The sequence below is a fragment of the Bos indicus x Bos taurus genome, chromosome 2 (assembly GCF_003369695.1).
Source record: "Bos indicus x Bos taurus breed Angus x Brahman F1 hybrid chromosome 2, Bos_hybrid_MaternalHap_v2.0, whole genome shotgun sequence".
Classification (NCBI taxonomy): domain Eukaryota; kingdom Metazoa; phylum Chordata; class Mammalia; order Artiodactyla; family Bovidae; genus Bos; species Bos indicus x Bos taurus.
The window spans coordinates 4518872-4537224 of NC_040077.1; the positions used below are offsets into that span (position 1 = coordinate 4518872).

The 18353-nt window shown below is 42.1% G+C and overlaps 1 protein-coding gene across 5 annotated transcripts in view; it reads left to right on the top strand.

The window, feature by feature from the left end:
- WDR33 (WD repeat domain 33) overlaps nt 1–18353 on the top strand; it is a 108654-nt gene that overhangs the window by 86686 nt on the left and 3615 nt on the right. For 3 of the 5 annotated variants that reach the window (XM_027554677.1, XM_027554686.1, XM_027554696.1), the window contains 11 exons: nt 3119–3245; nt 4386–4540; nt 4630–4708; nt 5130–5240; nt 5610–5704; nt 5909–5995; nt 6227–6366; nt 7035–7187; nt 7816–8904; nt 11660–11768; nt 14617–15055. In XM_027554677.1, the coding sequence (XP_027410478.1) occupies nt 3119–3245; nt 4386–4540; nt 4630–4708; nt 5130–5240; nt 5610–5704; nt 5909–5995; nt 6227–6366; nt 7035–7187; nt 7816–8904; nt 11660–11768; nt 14617–15055 (2584 nt within the window). The other 2 variants (XM_027554713.1, XM_027554704.1) reach the window with 2 other exon arrangements.

An 18353-nucleotide genomic window follows, 5' to 3' on the forward strand; every position in this document is an offset into this window, starting at 1 on the left:
TTTTAATTGACTTTTTTTTCTCCGAAGACCATTTGTTTTCAGTATTTTAAAGTTAGCAGATGACACACGGCGAGCTGCCCTTGCCCGTGCTCCCTCCATGCCCAGCCCTCACGCTTGTGGCACTTGCTGTCACCACACTCTCGCGTGTCCTCTCAGACACACGGTCTGTATTTTCAGCACGTGTGTGTCCTCTGTGTGTGTGCGTCTCTCTATTTAAACCACAAAGGTTAGCAAGCTACACATACTTATTGTACATATCTTCTTAGATTATTTGTATTTATTTTTTTAAGTAGATAATATATGTACGTTTTTCAAAGATAAAATAATGAAAAGATTTGCATAGTCCCCCTTGTATTTCAGTACCCTGTCTGAAATATACCGTCCTTTGGTGAGTCTTTATGCATAGAAAAGCAGATATTCAGTAGGAAGGTACGTATTTTTGTTTTCCTCTGTAACTCTCAAACTGACCTTTCACATGTAATAAGGCAGTATGGAGTAGACGACAAGAGCAGTGGCTTAGGGGCCAGCTTGTTGCATTCATATATCGGCTCTGCCACATATCAAGTGTATAATTCTGGGCAAGTTAGTTAGCCTATCTGTGCTTTGTAATCAGATGTAAAATTATGGCTCAGTATACATACTCTGCTTAGAGTAGTACCACACATAAGGAGTATATGTGTTTGCTACTGCTATTATTTTTATTATTAGGGACAGTGACCAATAAAATAATATTCAAGAATCAGTCCAGACCAATTTGACTTATATTAGTGATATATATGAATATGGTGGCTCAGACGGTAAAGCGTCTGCCTACAATGTGGGAGACCCAGGTTCAATCCCTGGGTTGGGAAGATCTCTTGGAGAAGGAAATGGTAGCTCACTCCTCCAGTATTCTTGCCTGGAAAATCCCGTGGACCGAGAAGCCTGGTAGGCTACAGGCCATGGGGTCGCAGAGAGTCAGACATGACTGAGCGACTTCACTTTCACTTTCTTTTCAAGTTCATTTAACAAAAAGGGATGAATGGGATTTCTCACTTGTTTGAATTCTATTTAAATATTTCAGAAAACTTCCAAAAACAAAAGTAAAGCAACTAAAATATACTTTGTTGTTCCTTTCTTATGGGTTGATAGGGTTTTTTTTAGGGGGGGTTTGTTTTTGCATGTACGTTTTTAAACAAGTATACTTTCTTTATGTAGTAAAAGTGTCTCAGAGAAAGTGAGGTAGAGGTGACTGCTAAGAATATGAACTTTTTTTGCATAGTGCATCACATTTAAAAAAATACTTTCTCATGCGCTTTCTACTCAAATTTGATAAAAATACATATCTATACAATATTAAATTTTAGGTGATAGTGACCCATAAAGTTTTAAAATTCTCTGGTCATATCTTTTAAGGATAAAGTTATTAATAAGATTTAAAGTTCTTAAGGCAAGCAAGAGGCCGGGAGCTTGATTTATATTTCTATCCAGTTTTTCCATCCTTAGCTCTTAATGAAAAAAATTAAGGGAACAACAAAACCTCTTTCCCCTTTCCCTTTGTTGGTTACAAAATAATATATATTAATTGTAGGAAATATAAAAGCAGAAGACAGAGAAATAATTACCTTGAAATTACTATTCAGTTTAATGTTGTAACAGCTTGGTATCGAGGCTTCTTGCCTTTTTTCTCTATGTAGCTGGACACACAGTCCCTCATGTTATTAATTTGTTTGCTTTCTACAGTGATAGCATCAGGAATGCTATACACAGTTGTTTTTTTTAATAAACTTAGTATTATGATCACTTTAATCATGCTGTTATCTATAAAATCATTTATAATAGGTGTATCATGTTCCATTGAGCACATATGCCATACTGAAATTTAATTTGTAGTATATTTCCTACTCAAGAGCATTTAAAAATAAACTATATCAGTAAATATCCTTACAAATCAAATTTTATGGACACACATTATATCCTTATGATCATTTCTGAGACATGGAGTTATTGGGTTGTAGGTCATACTCTTTTTTTCATGCTTTTTCATACACATTGCCAAACTGCTCTCCAGATAGTTGGTACCTTCTGAGTGCTTACTAGCACAGGGATGGTCTTTAGTTAAGTCCTTGCCTATTTGAGGTGCGAATTCCCCTTCTCTCCAGTGCCTCTAGAACCATCTCTTCTTCCTTCCTTCCCGATTTTTCTGTTCTTCTGTATCCTTCCTCCTTCCCACTTCATAGAAGCTGGATTTGATCCAGGTTAGAGAAGGAGCTATTTCAAATGCTGTTTACCTCTCTCCATTTGCTTCTTAGTGCATTTGCTGTATAAAATACTCTTGAGGCTCTTTTTTATGGCAACCAAGTTTTCAAAAATCATGCTCTTTTTTTTTTTTCAGTTTTGTAAATTCTGATTTTTGCTTTAGTGATTTTTAGTAAGCTTAGTCTATTACGCGTGTGAAGTAACTACAGTGGTTAAGAGAACTACTATCCCTAATCCAGGAGACTGGGTTCAGATTCTAGCTCCTGTTCTTGTTGAAGAGAACAGCTTTCCTCAGGATTTTGTGAGGATTTAAAGAGGTGATGATTGTAAGTGCTTCATACACTGCCTATCATATAGTGAGCACTTGATTGTCTAGCTTTTATTATCATCTCATCTGACATAAGTGTGAGTGAAACAGGGATTATTTTTCTCATTCTATATTTCAGGAAATGATATCAGAAAGATGGAATGCTTTTCCTATTGTCACGTCTAGAAAGTGATGATGTCTGGATTTATAACTTACGATCTGTAGGGACTGCTGCAAAGTAGGAAAGCTAAAGTGAACAAGAGTTGTTTCTAATACTTAGGATAATACACAGAAGATCATGAAAAGTTTGAAAAGCTTTATATACAGGGGCCTGAGAGGTAAAGCTTCCAAAAAGTCTTGACTGGCCTACCAGCAAGTAAGTGAGAATAGTTCCAGAAGAGAAATGGTTCCTGTGCCTTGTGGCATAGGACAGGTTGCATTTTAAAGTTTAAGAAGACTGAGCACTAGGATCAAAACATTTAATAGATTTCTCTACTTTGGTATAAATTAGAATGGAGTCCTGTTTTAAGTATCTATGTTGATTAGGTTTTTATCTTAACTTGTTTCCGACAGGGCACGGTGCTGATGTGAAGTGTGTAGACTGGCATCCAACGAAAGGGTTAGTTGTTTCAGGAAGTAAAGATAGTCAACAGCCAATCAAGTTCTGGGATCCCAAGACTGGGCAGAGTCTTGCAACACTGTAAGTGATAGGAACCCCACCTTGATCCTTAAAAAAAGGGGAGCACAGCTGACTGGATTGTTAACTCTTAGCCTTCTTTCCTCTCATGTATTCCTGAAAAAGTAGTGTAGACAGTAGATGGATTCTTATCTATAGGCCTTTTATTTATTAAATATGGTTTCTCTCTGAATTCCTCATCAAGTCAGGCTTGATGTTTGTTCTCCCACATACATGTAAATTTAATTTGGGTATCGTGGGGGTGAGGGGTAGGGAGGAGGTGGATATTACTACCACTCTAGGTTACTCATAACACTGATACACTTGGCACTATATAGAGTTGATATGTGTGCCACGTGTGAGACAGCCCCCTTTCTCCTTCTCCCTACAGCTCTTCAGAGGTAGGGAGGGAAAAAACAGAGGGAAACAGAGAAGTTTTCCCTCTGTTTTTAAATCAGTTTTAATTTTTTTTTCTGAGGTGTTTAGTTACAATGCAGCCACATCGTAAAATTTTCTCTTTGACTCATCTGTGAACATTCACAGTTCATTTAATATTGATTGATTGTTGTTGATTTTTTTTTTCCAACTAAGCAGCTGTTTCCTAGTCCCTCTGATTGAGAACTGAGCCATGTCCAGAGTGAGCTGGTTGGCAGCAAGGCTGCTTTGTTGCACAGCTCCAGTGGCCACGAGCAAATAGAACACGTTGTTAATGGTGCTCCTAGGAGACGTGTATTGTCCTGGCCTCAGCAGTTGCAGAGTCTTTAGTTCAAATTAACCCTCAAACTGTCTCAAGTTCTTTTTTAACGTTTGACTTAATAAGAGCAGGTTATTGAATTTCTAAAATTTAATGAGTTTTATTGTATATTAATTTATGTGTTCAAGTGCTTTCCTTGCTTCACAGATAAAATTTTCTACCCAGTTGAAGTTCTGCTGCTGTTTTAAATTGGTCAGTAAAAACTGCTTAGATAATGGACATTATTTCTGTCTTTGACCTATTTCTTTCATGTATATTTTAACGGTAGTCCTGTAATGTTACATGCGTTATTACTTCTAGGCCAAACTTCTTCCATCTTGACTACCGTGTGCTTTTCAAGAAAATGACCATTGATTTACACTTGTTTTGAATTCTGACCAAGGATTATATTCTTGGTACTTTGTTTCTAGTCATGCCCATAAAAACACAGTAATGGAAGTGAAATTAAATCTCAATGGCAACTGGCTACTCACAGCATCACGTGACCACCTCTGTAAACTTTTCGACATCCGAAATCTGAAAGAAGAGCTTCAAGTCTTCCGAGGTCATAAGAAAGAAGCTACAGGTCAGTAGCTATGATATGCTTCTCATTCTATCACTGTAGAATTCTGACATCCTAATAATTTTGTTTTTCTCTATTGTTTTTGTTTACAGCTGTGGCCTGGCATCCTGTTCATGAAGGACTTTTTGCCAGTGGAGGGTCTGATGGCTCTTTGTTATTTTGGCATGTTGGGTATGTGGCACTCACTACATAAAGAAGTTGTAAATTATATGAAGACCACACCCGAAAGTGAAAAAAATGATAGTGTGTTGTATTTTTCTCTGAGTGTTCATATGTCCTGTATCTGTAAACCCAGTTTGGAATAGAAAACATAGCACTTCTCTTTCTGGCTATGGAAGTCATAAAGGGAGAGGAAGACCAACTTCCTTGTTTCCTGTGATAAGGTAATTTCTAAGGCACTTCCCCTCTGAAGTGCTCTTTGGAAAAATGTTATTGATCACAACTGGGTACCTCTGAAACATGTGGAATTGACCAGATTCAAAGTTACCAAGTTTGGTAGCTTTGTATTACGCTAAAAGAAAGTACCTTCTTTGGCAGAGGAGAAGCTGAGTAACTTTTGTGAAAAAGACTGCTTTCTGTGGTGCCGTTACAGAGTAGAGAAAGAAGTGGGTGGAATGGAGATGGCCCATGAAGGAATGATCTGGAGTCTGGCTTGGCATCCCCTTGGACATATTCTCTGCTCAGGCTCAAATGACCATACTAGGTAAGCTTTATGTCAAAAGTAACGAGGAATTGCTGTGTTTATGGAGCAGCTGGAGATAAATGCATATTTAGTCCATTCATAGATGAATGTATTTATTTATTTTCTAACTTACTTTTAAGGACATGTTCGCAGTGATTTATAAATACACATATTACAAGGAGATTGAGTATTGAATATGACTTTGTTATTTGAATTTTGTTTTACCTTCTAATTTGAAAAAAACTCTCTACATTAAAAATTTTTAGAATAGGGCATTTTAAAACTTTGTTGTTTTTGCCAGAGGACTGCTTACTACTACTGTTAAGTGCCCAGAGATACACTGAAACTCTGCTCCTCTCCTCCTCCCTCCAAATACTTTTATTTTGACAGCAAATTTTGGACCCGAAACCGACCAGGTGATAAAATGCGAGATCGATACAACCTCAACCTATTACCTGGAATGTCTGAAGATGGAGTGGAATATGGTGAGGTTCTTGCATGTTTATTCTTCTTTGAAATATGATATTCTGTAATAAAAGTGTTAAGTATTGAGAAGATTATGTAAAATGAATTTTAGTTTTATAGTTTATTGATTTATGAATCTCTAACAATTTTTATCAAGTGTTAATTTTATTGGCCCACTACATTCATGAAATCTCTATTAACAATGGCTATATTCCTATTTATAGATGACCTTGAACCTAATAGTCTGGCAGTAATTCCAGGGATGGGAATACCAGAACAACTAAAATTAGCTATGGAACAAGAACAGATGGGTAAGAGAAGTTGTTCCTATAAATTTAACTTTTTCTGTAATTTTACCTGTTTCCTATAATTGTGATAGTAAGTTATTTTGAAAATGTCAAAATGATGTATGTTGAGAAGCATTGATAAAAGTGATATAAGCTGTATAATATTTAGAATTTGTTCTTTCAAAAATACATTCACTGGTGAGGTGGCCATTTTCTTTCATTTCCTTGGCTAACCGCTTCTCTTCTTGGTTGCAGGGAAAGATGAATCAAATGAAATTGAAATGACAATTCCAGGTTTAGATTGGGGAATGGAGGAGGTAATGCAGAAGGATCAGAAAAAAGTGCCTCAGAAGAAGGTTCCGTATGCAAAACCTATCCCTGCTCAGTTCCAGCAGGTGAGCAACTCCAAGGGCACCCTCATCCCCTCCCCATGCCCTCCTCATGCGCTGGGGAACTGGTGAGTCTCACTGATGTGCAAGGATAGGTCTCCCTTATATTATCTCATCTGTTGAAGGTATGTCTGTCTGTACTATAGACTTTCTGGAGCTTTCTTCACGTATTTCAGGCATTATTAGACATAGTCTCCATCTGCTGCTTTGCAGTTAGTGCTGAGTTTGTCATGAATCTTCTCTGGATATTCTTTTATTCTCACCTTGTTATTATCCAAGCTATTGGAAGAAGAAAAGAGACTTGGAGTGGAAAGAGTATGTTGACACTCGTCAGCATATTTTTTCTGTCTTCCACTTTGTTTGTCCCTCACACAATGTGCAAAAGTGTACACGCCCTTTTGAAGAGGCAGGCAGGCTTTGCATCTTAATAGCATGTGAAATCTTGCAGCTTTTTCAACTTGGCAGTTTCTACCTAGTAATGTGCTTTGCCTAACTCTATTCCTGTGTCACTAAGAATTAGAGAATTAGAGTTAGAAATAAAGATAATTCACCAGCTGCATGAACTTGTATTCACCAGGTTGGAATGAGCTGGTGATATTATAGAATGGTTTTCTCATTCTGTCATTATAATTTACACACTTAGGGTATACTTTAATGTTCTCTTCATTCCCAAGGCATGGATGCAAAATAAAGTTCCAATTCCTGCCCCAAACGAGGTATTGAATGACAGAAAAGAAGACATTAAATTGGAAGAGAAGAAAAAAACACAAGCAGAAATCGAACAAGAGATGGCCACATTACAGTATACTAACCCACAACTTCTGGAGGTGCGTGACACTTTTGAGGGAATTCAAGATGATCTAAGAAAGTAGTGGTTAATGTTTTTTTATTGATCTGCCCTTGAGGAGAAGGAAAGGAACTCTTACATGGGTCAGATGAGCAGTATAATTTCTTATTGCTACATTAGGAAGCTAGTTTCTAGCAGAATCCTGTTTCTAAGACTTTTAAAACCAGACCAGTCAAGCAATGAGTAGACCTCAGTTGAACATACATTTTTAATAGACAAGGTAAAACCAACAGTTTCAATTTGGAGTCACATATTTATCCATAGATAAAAGAATTTTCTGTTAGCTTTAGAGCAGGTGGTTTGTTCTTTTTTTTTCTACCTTGGAAGCTACTTAGAATGATAAAACACTAGTAAATTGTTGTGCTTTCCCCGATCAAGATGGATATGAATAGTCCTGGCTGCTGTTTCCCAGCACCTGGAAAGAAGCATTTTAGAGTCTGGAAGCCTGAGTACCTTCAGAACATATGAATATCATATGGATTCTAGTTATAGTTGGGGCATTAAGAGGTCAATCAATAATGTCTTTATGTTTGTTTTGAGATTCCCCAAACTAAGTGATAGTAATAATGTCATATTTATTAGCATGCCTTTTCTCTCTTTCTTTCTAGCAACTTAAAATTGAAAGACTTGCACAGAAACAGGCTGAGCAGATTCAGCCTCCTCCTTCATCTGGCACCCCTCTCCTGGGACCCCAGCCCTTTCCAGGACAAGGTCCAATGTCTCAGATTCCTCAAGGTTTTCAACAGCCTCATCCATCTCAGCAGCTGTCAATGAACATGGCTCAAATGGGGCCTCCAGGTCCACAGGGACAGTTTAGACCCCCTGGACCACAGGGACAAATGGGACCACAAGGCCCTCCACTGCATCAGGGAGGTGGGGGGCCGCAAGGATTCATGGGACCACAAGGGCCCCAGGGACCGCCCCAGGGGTTGCCAAGGCCTCAGGACATGCATGGGCCCCAGGGAATACAAAGGCATCCTGGACCTCATGGCCCTCTGGGACCTCAAGGACCACCTGGACCCCAGGGTAATGCTGGTCCTCAGGGTCATATGGGTCCTCAGGGCCCACCTGGCCCACAAGGTCACATAGGCCCCCAAGGCCCACCTGGTCCCCAGGGTCACTTGGGCCCTCAGGGACCTCCTGGTACTCAAGGTATGCAGGGACCACCTGGTCCCAGAGGAATGCAAGGACCTCCCCATCCTCACGGGATACAAGGCGGGCCAGGGTCTCAAGGGATCCAAGGTCCTGTGTCTCAGGGACCTCTGATGGGATTGAATCCAAGAGGAATGCAGGGTCCTCCAGGCCCCCGAGAGAACCAGGGTCCTGCTCCCCAAGGGATGATGCTGGGTCACCCACCTCAAGAGATGAGAGGACCTCATCCTCCAAGTGGACTGCTGGGACATGGCCCTCAGGAGATGCGAGGTCCTCAGGAGATGCGAGGCATGCAGGGCCCTCCACCCCAAGGATCGATGCTGGGCCCTCCCCAGGAATTGAGGGGGCCTCCAGGCTCACAAGGTCAGCAGGGGCCGCCCCAGGGCTCTTTGGGACCTCCACCCCAGGGTGGCATGCAAGGGCCCCCTGGACCTCAGGGACAGCAGAACCCGGCAAGAGGGCCACATCCATCTCAAGGGCCAATACCATTCCAGCAGCAGAAAACAGCTCTGCTAGGTGATGGGCCCCGGGCCCCCTTCAACCAGGTATTACTTATTTCCAACTTGTAGATATTACACTTTGGGAAAATACACTCCACACTGAGGCAGCACTTCAAAATGCTGTGAAAGGAAGGAACAGCTGGTGTAGACGTCTCAGGTAGTGACAGTGGCTTGAGAATAGCATCATGGCTGAAGGAAGAAAGAGTAATTAAGTAGATCATTAAATATATTGCAACAGAATCTTTACTCTCAGCCTCTTCCAGAAGAACTCCCGATTGAATACAGTTCATATTTGTCTCAGGGCTCTAAAAGAGCTGTGGTGCTGAGGAGGGAGCATGGGGGCTCCAGGTCTATTCTGCTGCCTTTTCTGGGCTCTTTATTTCATAGGCTGGTGTTTCATGGGCTTCCAGACAACTGAGCCACTGCCTGCCAGCTCTACTTTTAAGATAGTCTGGGATGTTTAACTCTTGAATATACTGTAGACTATGTTCTCACTATTTTCATTTCCTTGAATACTTTTAGAGATATGAGTTCAGAATTGCATGTTTTCAAATGGTGACCCTTTGGATGAAACTCTATTCAAATTGTTTTTAGTTCACGTATAAGAATATTTTCAAGAGGAAGTATTTTTGCAGAAATTTTCTTGGCTCTCTTTAGAGAATTCTGTTACTGTCAGCCAAGTTTTTTTAAACCCATCTGCTGAGCTGTGCTTGAGAGGTAGTGGAAGTTCAGTTTTCTTGGGCCGAATTACAGAAGAATGCATGGGCACTGTTTGGCTCTGTGGGTTTTTATGTTTTACTGAATTTCATAGTCTGAAAGAATTATTTGGGTAAGAACAACTTTGTTTGTGTCCTTGAAGTCAGTCATGGACCAAAGTGAGTGAATGAACCACTGTTGATTCCCTGGGTCTTCACCTTTTGAAAAGCACTTGATTCCCGCCGAAGAGGGCCTGTTGTGGATGCTGTGTGTAGAACATACACCACCTCTGAGTGTCTGTGATGTGAAGGTGACCAGTGGATTCACCGAATTAAAATAACTAGATTATGGTCCTCTTCAGCACATCTTCCAGAAGTTAAAAATGGCATAGCAATGAAGAATTTGATGGCATTTGAATCTATTTCCAGAATTTATTGGGCACATTTCAGAACTTAGGATGTTTAATAAATCTAAGTTTACCATCCAGAACTGTCCTAAAACTTAAAAATATTTTATATTTTATTAATACAGTGTATATTTGTGTGTGTTTTTTATATTCAGTTCAGTTCAGTTGCTCAGTCGTGTACTACTCTTTACAACCCCATGGACTGCAGCACACCAAGCCTCCCTGTCCATCACCAACTCCCGGAGTTTTTATATTATATTTATATTATAAATATTTATAATATTTACCTACCTAACCTTATGTTAGTGAATGAACAGCTTTCATTTTGTAGGCTAAAAATATGATGAACTTTAGCTATCACTTTGCGACTGAAATTATATAAACGTGTCAGATTCCAGAGGACAGGTCTGTGGGAACAATTTAATGTTTTTATTGTATCATATAGTAGAAGATTTTAGACATGAAAAGCAAAATGGCTCTAAAATTTAATTTACCTGTAGAAATACTGGAGTGAAAATGGAGGATTAATACATTAGAGGGCATTTCACGTCTCAGAAGTTGTCTGATGAAAAGCTTTGCTTATATTTCTTATGCTGATATCTGACTTTCTTCACCTTGATCAGGTCAGTTATTTAAGCCAATCATTATAATTGGTTAAATTTAATGGAATTGCTTTCAAGTGTTAAGGTGATAACATGAAAGATGTTGAAAAGAGCTGCCCTCCAGTAAAAGGCACAGGACACAAAGGCGTGTGGACGTTAGTGGTACTGAGTCCATGGTGGCAGTGTTTAACTGCGGAGCTTGAGTGAGTCCTGCCGAGGCTGCTCTTGTAGCTAGTTTGAAATGTGAAAGCAGTTTTGCTGTTGATGGTAGGTTCAGTCACTAATGCATTTTTTATATGAAGGAATGACTAGATGTATATTTGATTATTTGTCAAGAGTCCAGATCCAAGATCACTGGACAGTGTGGGGAATCAGAATTTAGAAATGGCTAGGTAAAAATACAGAATATTATTTATTCTGTGGAACAAGGACTAGGAACAAGCTAAGGTTGAGCTCTGGGGCTGCAGAGCAAGGAGGTTATGAGGATCAGAGCAGCAAGTACATGTCAGACAGAAGCTGTGAGAACTCAGGAGCCCTGCTAGCGAGCAGTGGGTGCTGGGCTCAGGGGAGTTAGCCAGTAGAGAGAAGGCAGTGAAAGGAGAGAGCAGTGAGTGAGCGCCTTGCTCAGCAGGGGGCCCTTTCCTATGCTCCTGCCCCCATCTTTTAAACCTAGTCATAACCTTTTGAGAGGATGAATTATTTTCTGTAGCTGGAAAGGGATTATGGATGCAAGAGCAGAGTTTACCTGTCCTGGAAGGTCTCCAGGTCTTTACTTTTGCCAGAAGTTCCATCTCTGTGTAGTGTTGTTTTTATGTTATGATTTCCGACTTTCCATTGAGGTTTTGGCTTGGAATTACAACTGAAGATCTAGCTTTAAATAAACCTATCAGCAGGTTTGAAATATATGTTTCCTTTTATTATGGTCAGAGAAATATCTTCTTTCCCCCAATATAAGGACGGTTCTGCTAGCTGTTTATGTATTGCTGGAAGATTTGCGGCAACGTAGTATTTTTATCTTGTCACATTATGATAAAATTGCTGTTCATGAAGCATAAGCCTTTGATTTCACACCCCCGCTTTAAACACATCTTTTCAGGAAGGACAGAATGCAGGCCCCCCACCCTTGATACCAGGACTAGGGCAGCAGGGAGCACAAGGTCGCATCCCCCCTCTTAACCCTGGACAAGGACCTGGCCCTAACAAAGGTAAATATCTGCTCGGCTGAATAAGAGATTATATTCTACCTCCTTTGGGTAAATTTTTCAATAGTTTTACTGGTAAGTAATTGATAGAATGTGATCATTTGAACCTCTAGGAAAAATAAGAGCATAGTCAATTCGGTCATAGCTTTGCCTTATGCTGTCTTCATAGATTTGTTTTGGTGGGCACAACTCCTCACTACCAGAGGCGGGAGATGAAACCGCTTGGACAGCCACCAGGAGAGCAGGGCCTGTGCTGCAAGCCAGCCTTGTCCTCCTGGGAATGGGAGTGGTTCCTGTGTTAATCCAATGCAAGTGTATCTTTTTAGCATGCCAGAAAACTGAACTGTTTCGGTCTGAGTTTTTGATGGGATAAGGAATTCAGTTTTAGCAGTGTTTCTAGTATTATCCCTCCTTCCCCTCAAGTTGTGTCAGGCAGTGTTTCCTGGTGGCATTGTTCTGTACCTTTGAGAGGACGAAAGCTGTGTTCCAGTGTGTTGTGCCCCAGGTTGTGGATACTGTGAAAAGCAGAGTTAAGAATTTTCAGTGTAGGCTCTGTGGACATTAAGAATCAACCCTGAGTATCAACAGGGGGCACGTGCAGGAGCCACCATCTTGTTTTGCAAGGTGTTCAGCTCTCCCAGGAGTGTGGGAAGAGCAGGAGTGCAGTGGGGAGGGGCAGCGGCTGGAGGCAGTTAGAGGGTGGGGCTGGGAGGGACGTGGATGGATGGAGTTGCTGCCTTTTCACGGAGGAACACACCAGAGAATCATGAATATCGTGGAGACATCACTGCAGAGAAAGAGACCCCTTTTCGGTTGTAATTGGCTAAGCCCACAGCACCTTGTAGTACATGTGAGGTTCTGCCCAGATTTGATCAGATTAGGCAAAGTCCTTGTCAGCATATTCAACCCCGGGGCTTTGGGAATTTAAAGCTTAGCTGTGAATTTATGCGATTTGTTAGAAATAGGAAGGGAGAGGTAAAAGAATTAGGAGAATGTTTCTTCTAGTCTTACCAAGTGGAAGTGGTGACCACCAGGGAAAAAGAAAGCATCAAGAGCCAATCTCTGGATTTGGGGACCCTGAGAAAAGAAGTCTGTTACCCACAAGGTACAGCCATCAGCAAACTGAGAGCCTGCCTCTCTCCCTCTCCCCTACCTGTGTCTGTCTCCACCTACTTCCCTTTCTTCCTCGCTCTTCCCCTTTTCTCTTCACTGCCCCCCAACCCCCACCCCTCTCCTCTTCCTCCTCTCTTTCTCCTCCCAGGGACCAAAGGGAGAAGGGGGAGCCGAGAAGGTGGCCCTGCCATCCCCCACTGGATTAACCAGCGCCGCCGCCCGCTCACCGGCGGCCACATCCCTTCTTATTTGTAGTGGTGGGTTTCTTTCCTTGGAGGAGCCAGGGTACTTTTAAGCATGGTAGAGGTAATGGGAGGATTGTTATTCATGGGTAAGTCCAAATGGGATGTGTTCAGCTTCCTCAGGTCAAAGGTCTGCAGTGTCTGAGGTCACACCACTCTATGTGAAGTCAGAGAATGAGCCATTAGCTGCAGGATCACACTGGGAAGTGAGGGGCTGTTTACCAGGAGGAAATGAGCCTTGAGGTATTTGAACAAAATGGCAGCTTAGAAGACACTTTCCTCAGCGTGGGAGGACTGGCTTAATGGAAGGAAAGTAGGCAGAGGGGATGGAAAAAGCTAAAGAGAAGAGACTTGTCTAATGATGTTTTTAGAAGGAAAACACTTCTCATGGTGTATTTTTCTACTGAGATTTCCAAGTTTTTTACCCATGTTGAATGATGAAGAGGAATTGAAATGGCTAAGAGAAATGAGTAAAAATGAAAGAGGAAGGTGTTGGGAGGGTAAGGATTACGACTGTGACGTAAGGAAAGGAAGTTTGTCTTTATTGCTGGGAAAAAACAGTAAAAGTCATGAGCTGGGAAAGTGCAGGGATGACATTTTTAGAAGTTAGAAGCAAGAGTGTCCGTTTAGCTACGTACCTTAAAAAAATATTTGATTTAAATTGTATGTTGACAGAAAAGAGATGCACATTTACAATGGCTGCAGTCATCATTCAGTAGCCAGGAAAACAAACCCCTTTACAGTTGGGAGATAAACAAAGTGTAATTGGTCTCTTTCCATTTTTATTCAGTAACTATACAGCATATATTAAAATATTTATTAAAAGAAAGCTTTAATTTCCAAACACTGTGAAGAATGGTGATGATACTGTGATGAAGAATCCAGAAAAAGTGTTTATATAAACCCTGAAACTGAAGGACAGCAGGGCACCCAGCAGTTATTAGAGAAGCCCATGCTTCCACGTATACTACAGAGGATTTTGTTAAGAATCAAAGCATCAGCTAACAAATCAGGTTAGATGGACTAGGAGTTAAAGGAAAGACCTCAGGGCAGTGTGGGCCCAGTGGCCCTGTGGTGGGCTTTGCAGGCTGTTACAAGTGCAGAGGTGAATTTGTTTACTTGGCTTCCTGGCCGAGCTTCAGCATGAGTTCCCTGGGTGTGGAGCAGTGGGCCCAGCAACACTCTGAAGGAATGGGGGCAGGAAGGGAGGCTTATCCTTATACCTGTGATGTTCTTGTGTTCTAAATGAGCCTTCACTGCGGCTGTTGAGTTGCTTAGCCAGTGAATTGATGAAGTTGAAATCTGTATCCCCAAACCCTTGTTCTTTTCATTATATGATGCCTTAGAGACATTTGTCTCCTAAGTACGCTGGGAACCAAGGAGGGAAAACACTCTCAATAAAAGACTGCATTCTGAAATTTTAAGATGCTGAAAATCAGACCTGTGTTGACAGGACTCCTGGAAGACAAGGTAAACATCAGTTTTGTTTCCTTTAGGTGATTCGCGCGGCCCTCCAAACCATCACATGGGCCCAATGTCAGAGAGGCGGCACGAGCAGAGCAGCGGCCCTGAGCACGGTCCCGAGAGGGGGCCTTTCCGGGGCAGCCAGGACTGCAGGGGTCCCCCTGATAGGCGTGGCCCTCACCCCGAATTCCCTGATGACTTCAGCAGACCAGACGACTTCCACCCTGACAAGCGCTTTGGCCACCGGTTACGAGAATTTGAGGGGCGAGGAGGCCCTTTACCACAAGAAGAGAAGTGGAGGCGTGGGGGCCCTGGGCCTCCATTCCCCCCTGACCACAGGGAGTTCAGTGAGGGGGATGCCCGGGGTGCAGCCCGGGGCCCCCCAGGGGCGTGGGAAGGCCGCAGACCTGGAGACGACCGCTTCCCCCGGGACCCTGAGGACCCGCGGTTCCGAGGGCGCAGAGAAGAAAGGTGGGCCAGACACTGTATGGGTCCATGTCCTCCTCCCTGGAGCTTCCCGTCTGTTCTGTCCACATGGATCTCTCTCCTCCTTCACTGGGGGAAGAGTGCCCTCCCCTCTCTAGGTTTTGTGTTTAGACCTAATATGCCTTTTAACATCTGTGTGGTTCTTTATTATCTCTGCAGTTTAGAAATCTTTTTGCTTATTTCTTGGTCCTTTTAAACAGATGGGTGGGCCTGTGTACTATAAAGTTACTTGGATTTGAATAGAAATCTCCAGGTTCTCTTGGTTAGAATGATGAAATATGAGACATCTAGACAGAGAATAAAGGAATTATTGAGTAGATAGTTTTTGTGTAATTGCTTAAAGATCTTAACAAAATGCAATCAAGCTGAAGAATAATCTTGCTGTTCAAATAGGCTGAGGTCAGGCTTGGACACTTGACTTGTTTGGGGTAAAAAAAGGAATAGAGGAAGTAGGGAGTAAAAAGAATTAGTGAAATCTCAAGTGAGACTCAAAATAATCAATGATAATAATTATTTGCTGTGTGCCAGATGTTACTTCATTCAGTTGTTGCCGTGAGTTGTGAGTTTAGGTGTTACTGTCAGCCTGCACAGGTGAGGGATGCCACTGAGAGAGCAGTTGCTTGACTTTGGGAGGTCCCATGGATGGTACGTGTAAGAGCAGCTCCCGGTCTGGCCATCCAGTTGGCAGAGCCATGCTCTGCTGCGCAGCACCCCTGTCTTCCTGCCGCAGTCATCTCTCCCACGTCTTTTCTCATCACTCTATGATTGTTGCTAGTAGGTAATTGAGGTGAAGGTTGGTGATCTCCGTTCTCATGGGTATGTTAGAAAAGAGTGGCTGATAACACGTCCAGGGAGGGTGAAACGGAGGGGTCAAGGGAAGCAGCTCTTGGAGGGGAGTTTTTAATAAAAAGATTTAAGAGCTCACTAAATGATATCCAAGAATTCACTCTTTGAAGTGGCTTTTTATGTCTGCAGGAGCCCCATTTCCAGTGGCCTTGGCACCAACATAACGTTCACTGATTTCTTGAATCTCTGTCTGTGCACAGTTTTAGATTTTACTCTGTTTGTGTTTTATTTCATTTGTCAGTGACAGCCCCACACCTAGACACTGTGCTGTTCACAGTTTGTACTCCTCTTCTGACATGCCAGGCGTATCCTGCTCATGTTGTGCTTGCTTTTTCCTTCGCCAGGAATACAGTCTCCTAGGTGTTTGTGGCTCACTGCACTTGGATCTTTCTTCCTGTCCCTTTCCTCTGCTTTATGTTCCTCAGAGCACTTAGCAGTCCTTGACATGAAGTGATATATTTATCTGTGTATCACTTGTATCTCTCAAAACCGTGGCACATTCCTGAAGGGAGGTCCTCAGAGCCTAGCGCAGTAGTGGTGACGCCCTGTGGGTGCCCAGTGACTGTTGAATACATGAATCTGTTACAGAGGGAGATATATTTTAGAGGGGTCAGCTTGTTAGCAGATACACTACTCAGCTGACAGATACGGACTGAGGGGTTTCAACAACAGAAATTGATTTTTGTCACAGTCCTGGAGGCTAGAAGTCCCAGATCAAGGCCCAGCAGTGTAGGTTTCTGGTGAGATTTTTCTTCCTGGCTTGCGTACAGGCACCGTCTCCCCTTGTCCTTGCGTGATGGAAAGAGACTGAGCAAGCTCTTTGTGGTATCTCTTCTTATTAGAGCATATATCCCATCATGGGGCCCCACCTGCAGAGCCTCATCTAACCTAAATAGCTCTCAGAGGTCCATTTCCAAAGTCACTTTGGGGGATGGAGCTTCAGCATATGAATTTTGTGGAGGGGACAAAAACATTTAGTCCGTAACAGGAACTATTTTCTAACTAGGGCAGATTAGATTTCCTCTGTCCTTCTGTAGTCAGAGCAGTTGTCTAATGGATGCCTGGATAAGAGAAGAGTCCTGCCATGTGTGGGGACTCCTCCCTGAATCTGCCTCGGGGGAGGAGCGCCCTCTGCTGACACTCCTGCTCCACTTCTCGCCCCTGTCAATTCTGCCCTCACCCTGAGTGGTAAATTCCCAGCATCTGGAGTACCCCTCCTTGGCTTGCAGGAGCACGGCTCATTAAGTTACAAAACAGGTGTTAAGAACACATCTAGATCGTTGGAATGGTGGAGTGAAACAAGGAAAGCTCTTTACAGTAAAACAGCAAGTTACAGATGCAGACTTAGAAAATCACTTATTTTAAGCAACCAGTGTCATAATTAATTCAGGGAAGGATCCTCAGCAGATACGGAAAGCCATCATCAAATAAAAGGATTGTGGAGAATCAGTATATTTTCACACTGCCCAGGTATCACTCCACAGATTACTTAATTGCAAAGGAGAAAGTGGACCTTTACAACAGTGAAATTTGGTTGCCATATCACTTTTACATCCTAAACAGTGAGACAGACTGGCATCACTGTGAAGGTATAAGAAGTTTTACCAGAAACGTTTTACCTGAATCTAATCATAGGAAAATCAGAATTCAAATTGTGGAATGGTATGTAAAACCCCTGTATGGACCCTTCAAAAATGTCAAGGTCTATTCCAATAAAAATTAAAAAGTCAAGGTCACAAAAGATAAAACACAAGACGGGGACTGTTGTAGATTAAAGTAGACCAAAGAGATGGGACCGCTGAAAAACAGTGTATGATTGAAAACTATAAAGACACCTGTAACGGACATTTTGAGGACAGAGAAATTAAAATTGGATTGTGTATTAAACACTATTACATGTTATTTAGAATGATAGTAGTGTTGTTATGTAGGGGAAAGTCCTTATTCTTAGAAGAAATCTACTGAAGGATGAAGAGGTGAAGCATTATGTCACAGCTGGTTTTGAAAAGGCTTAGAAAGTGAATTAGTAAATAGATAGTGAAAAGACAAGGTTTGTGTGGCAGAATCTTAAGAACCGATTAATGAATTGTGGTGAAGAATGTCTGGGCATTTGTTGCTCTGTATGAAATTTTTCAAAATGTTGGAGTATAAGATAAACAAATGGAAACTCGGGAGAAAGCAGAAGGCCTGGTGGGCCCTAAGCCCTTGCCCCTCTCTGATCCTTTCTCCAGTTTCCGTGGCCTCTCTTGGTTGCTCACGCACCTTTCCTACTGGCAGGCCCCTCTTTCTGCTTCCTCACAGGCTTCTGCTGCAGCTCTGGCACCCCTCATTAATGGTCCTGCTTCAGTAGCACTCCTGGCCCACTTAGTTTCCCAGTTCAGAATTCTTGAGAGGTGGTGACATGGTCCACTAGCCCAGGCATGAGATGGTCACCTTG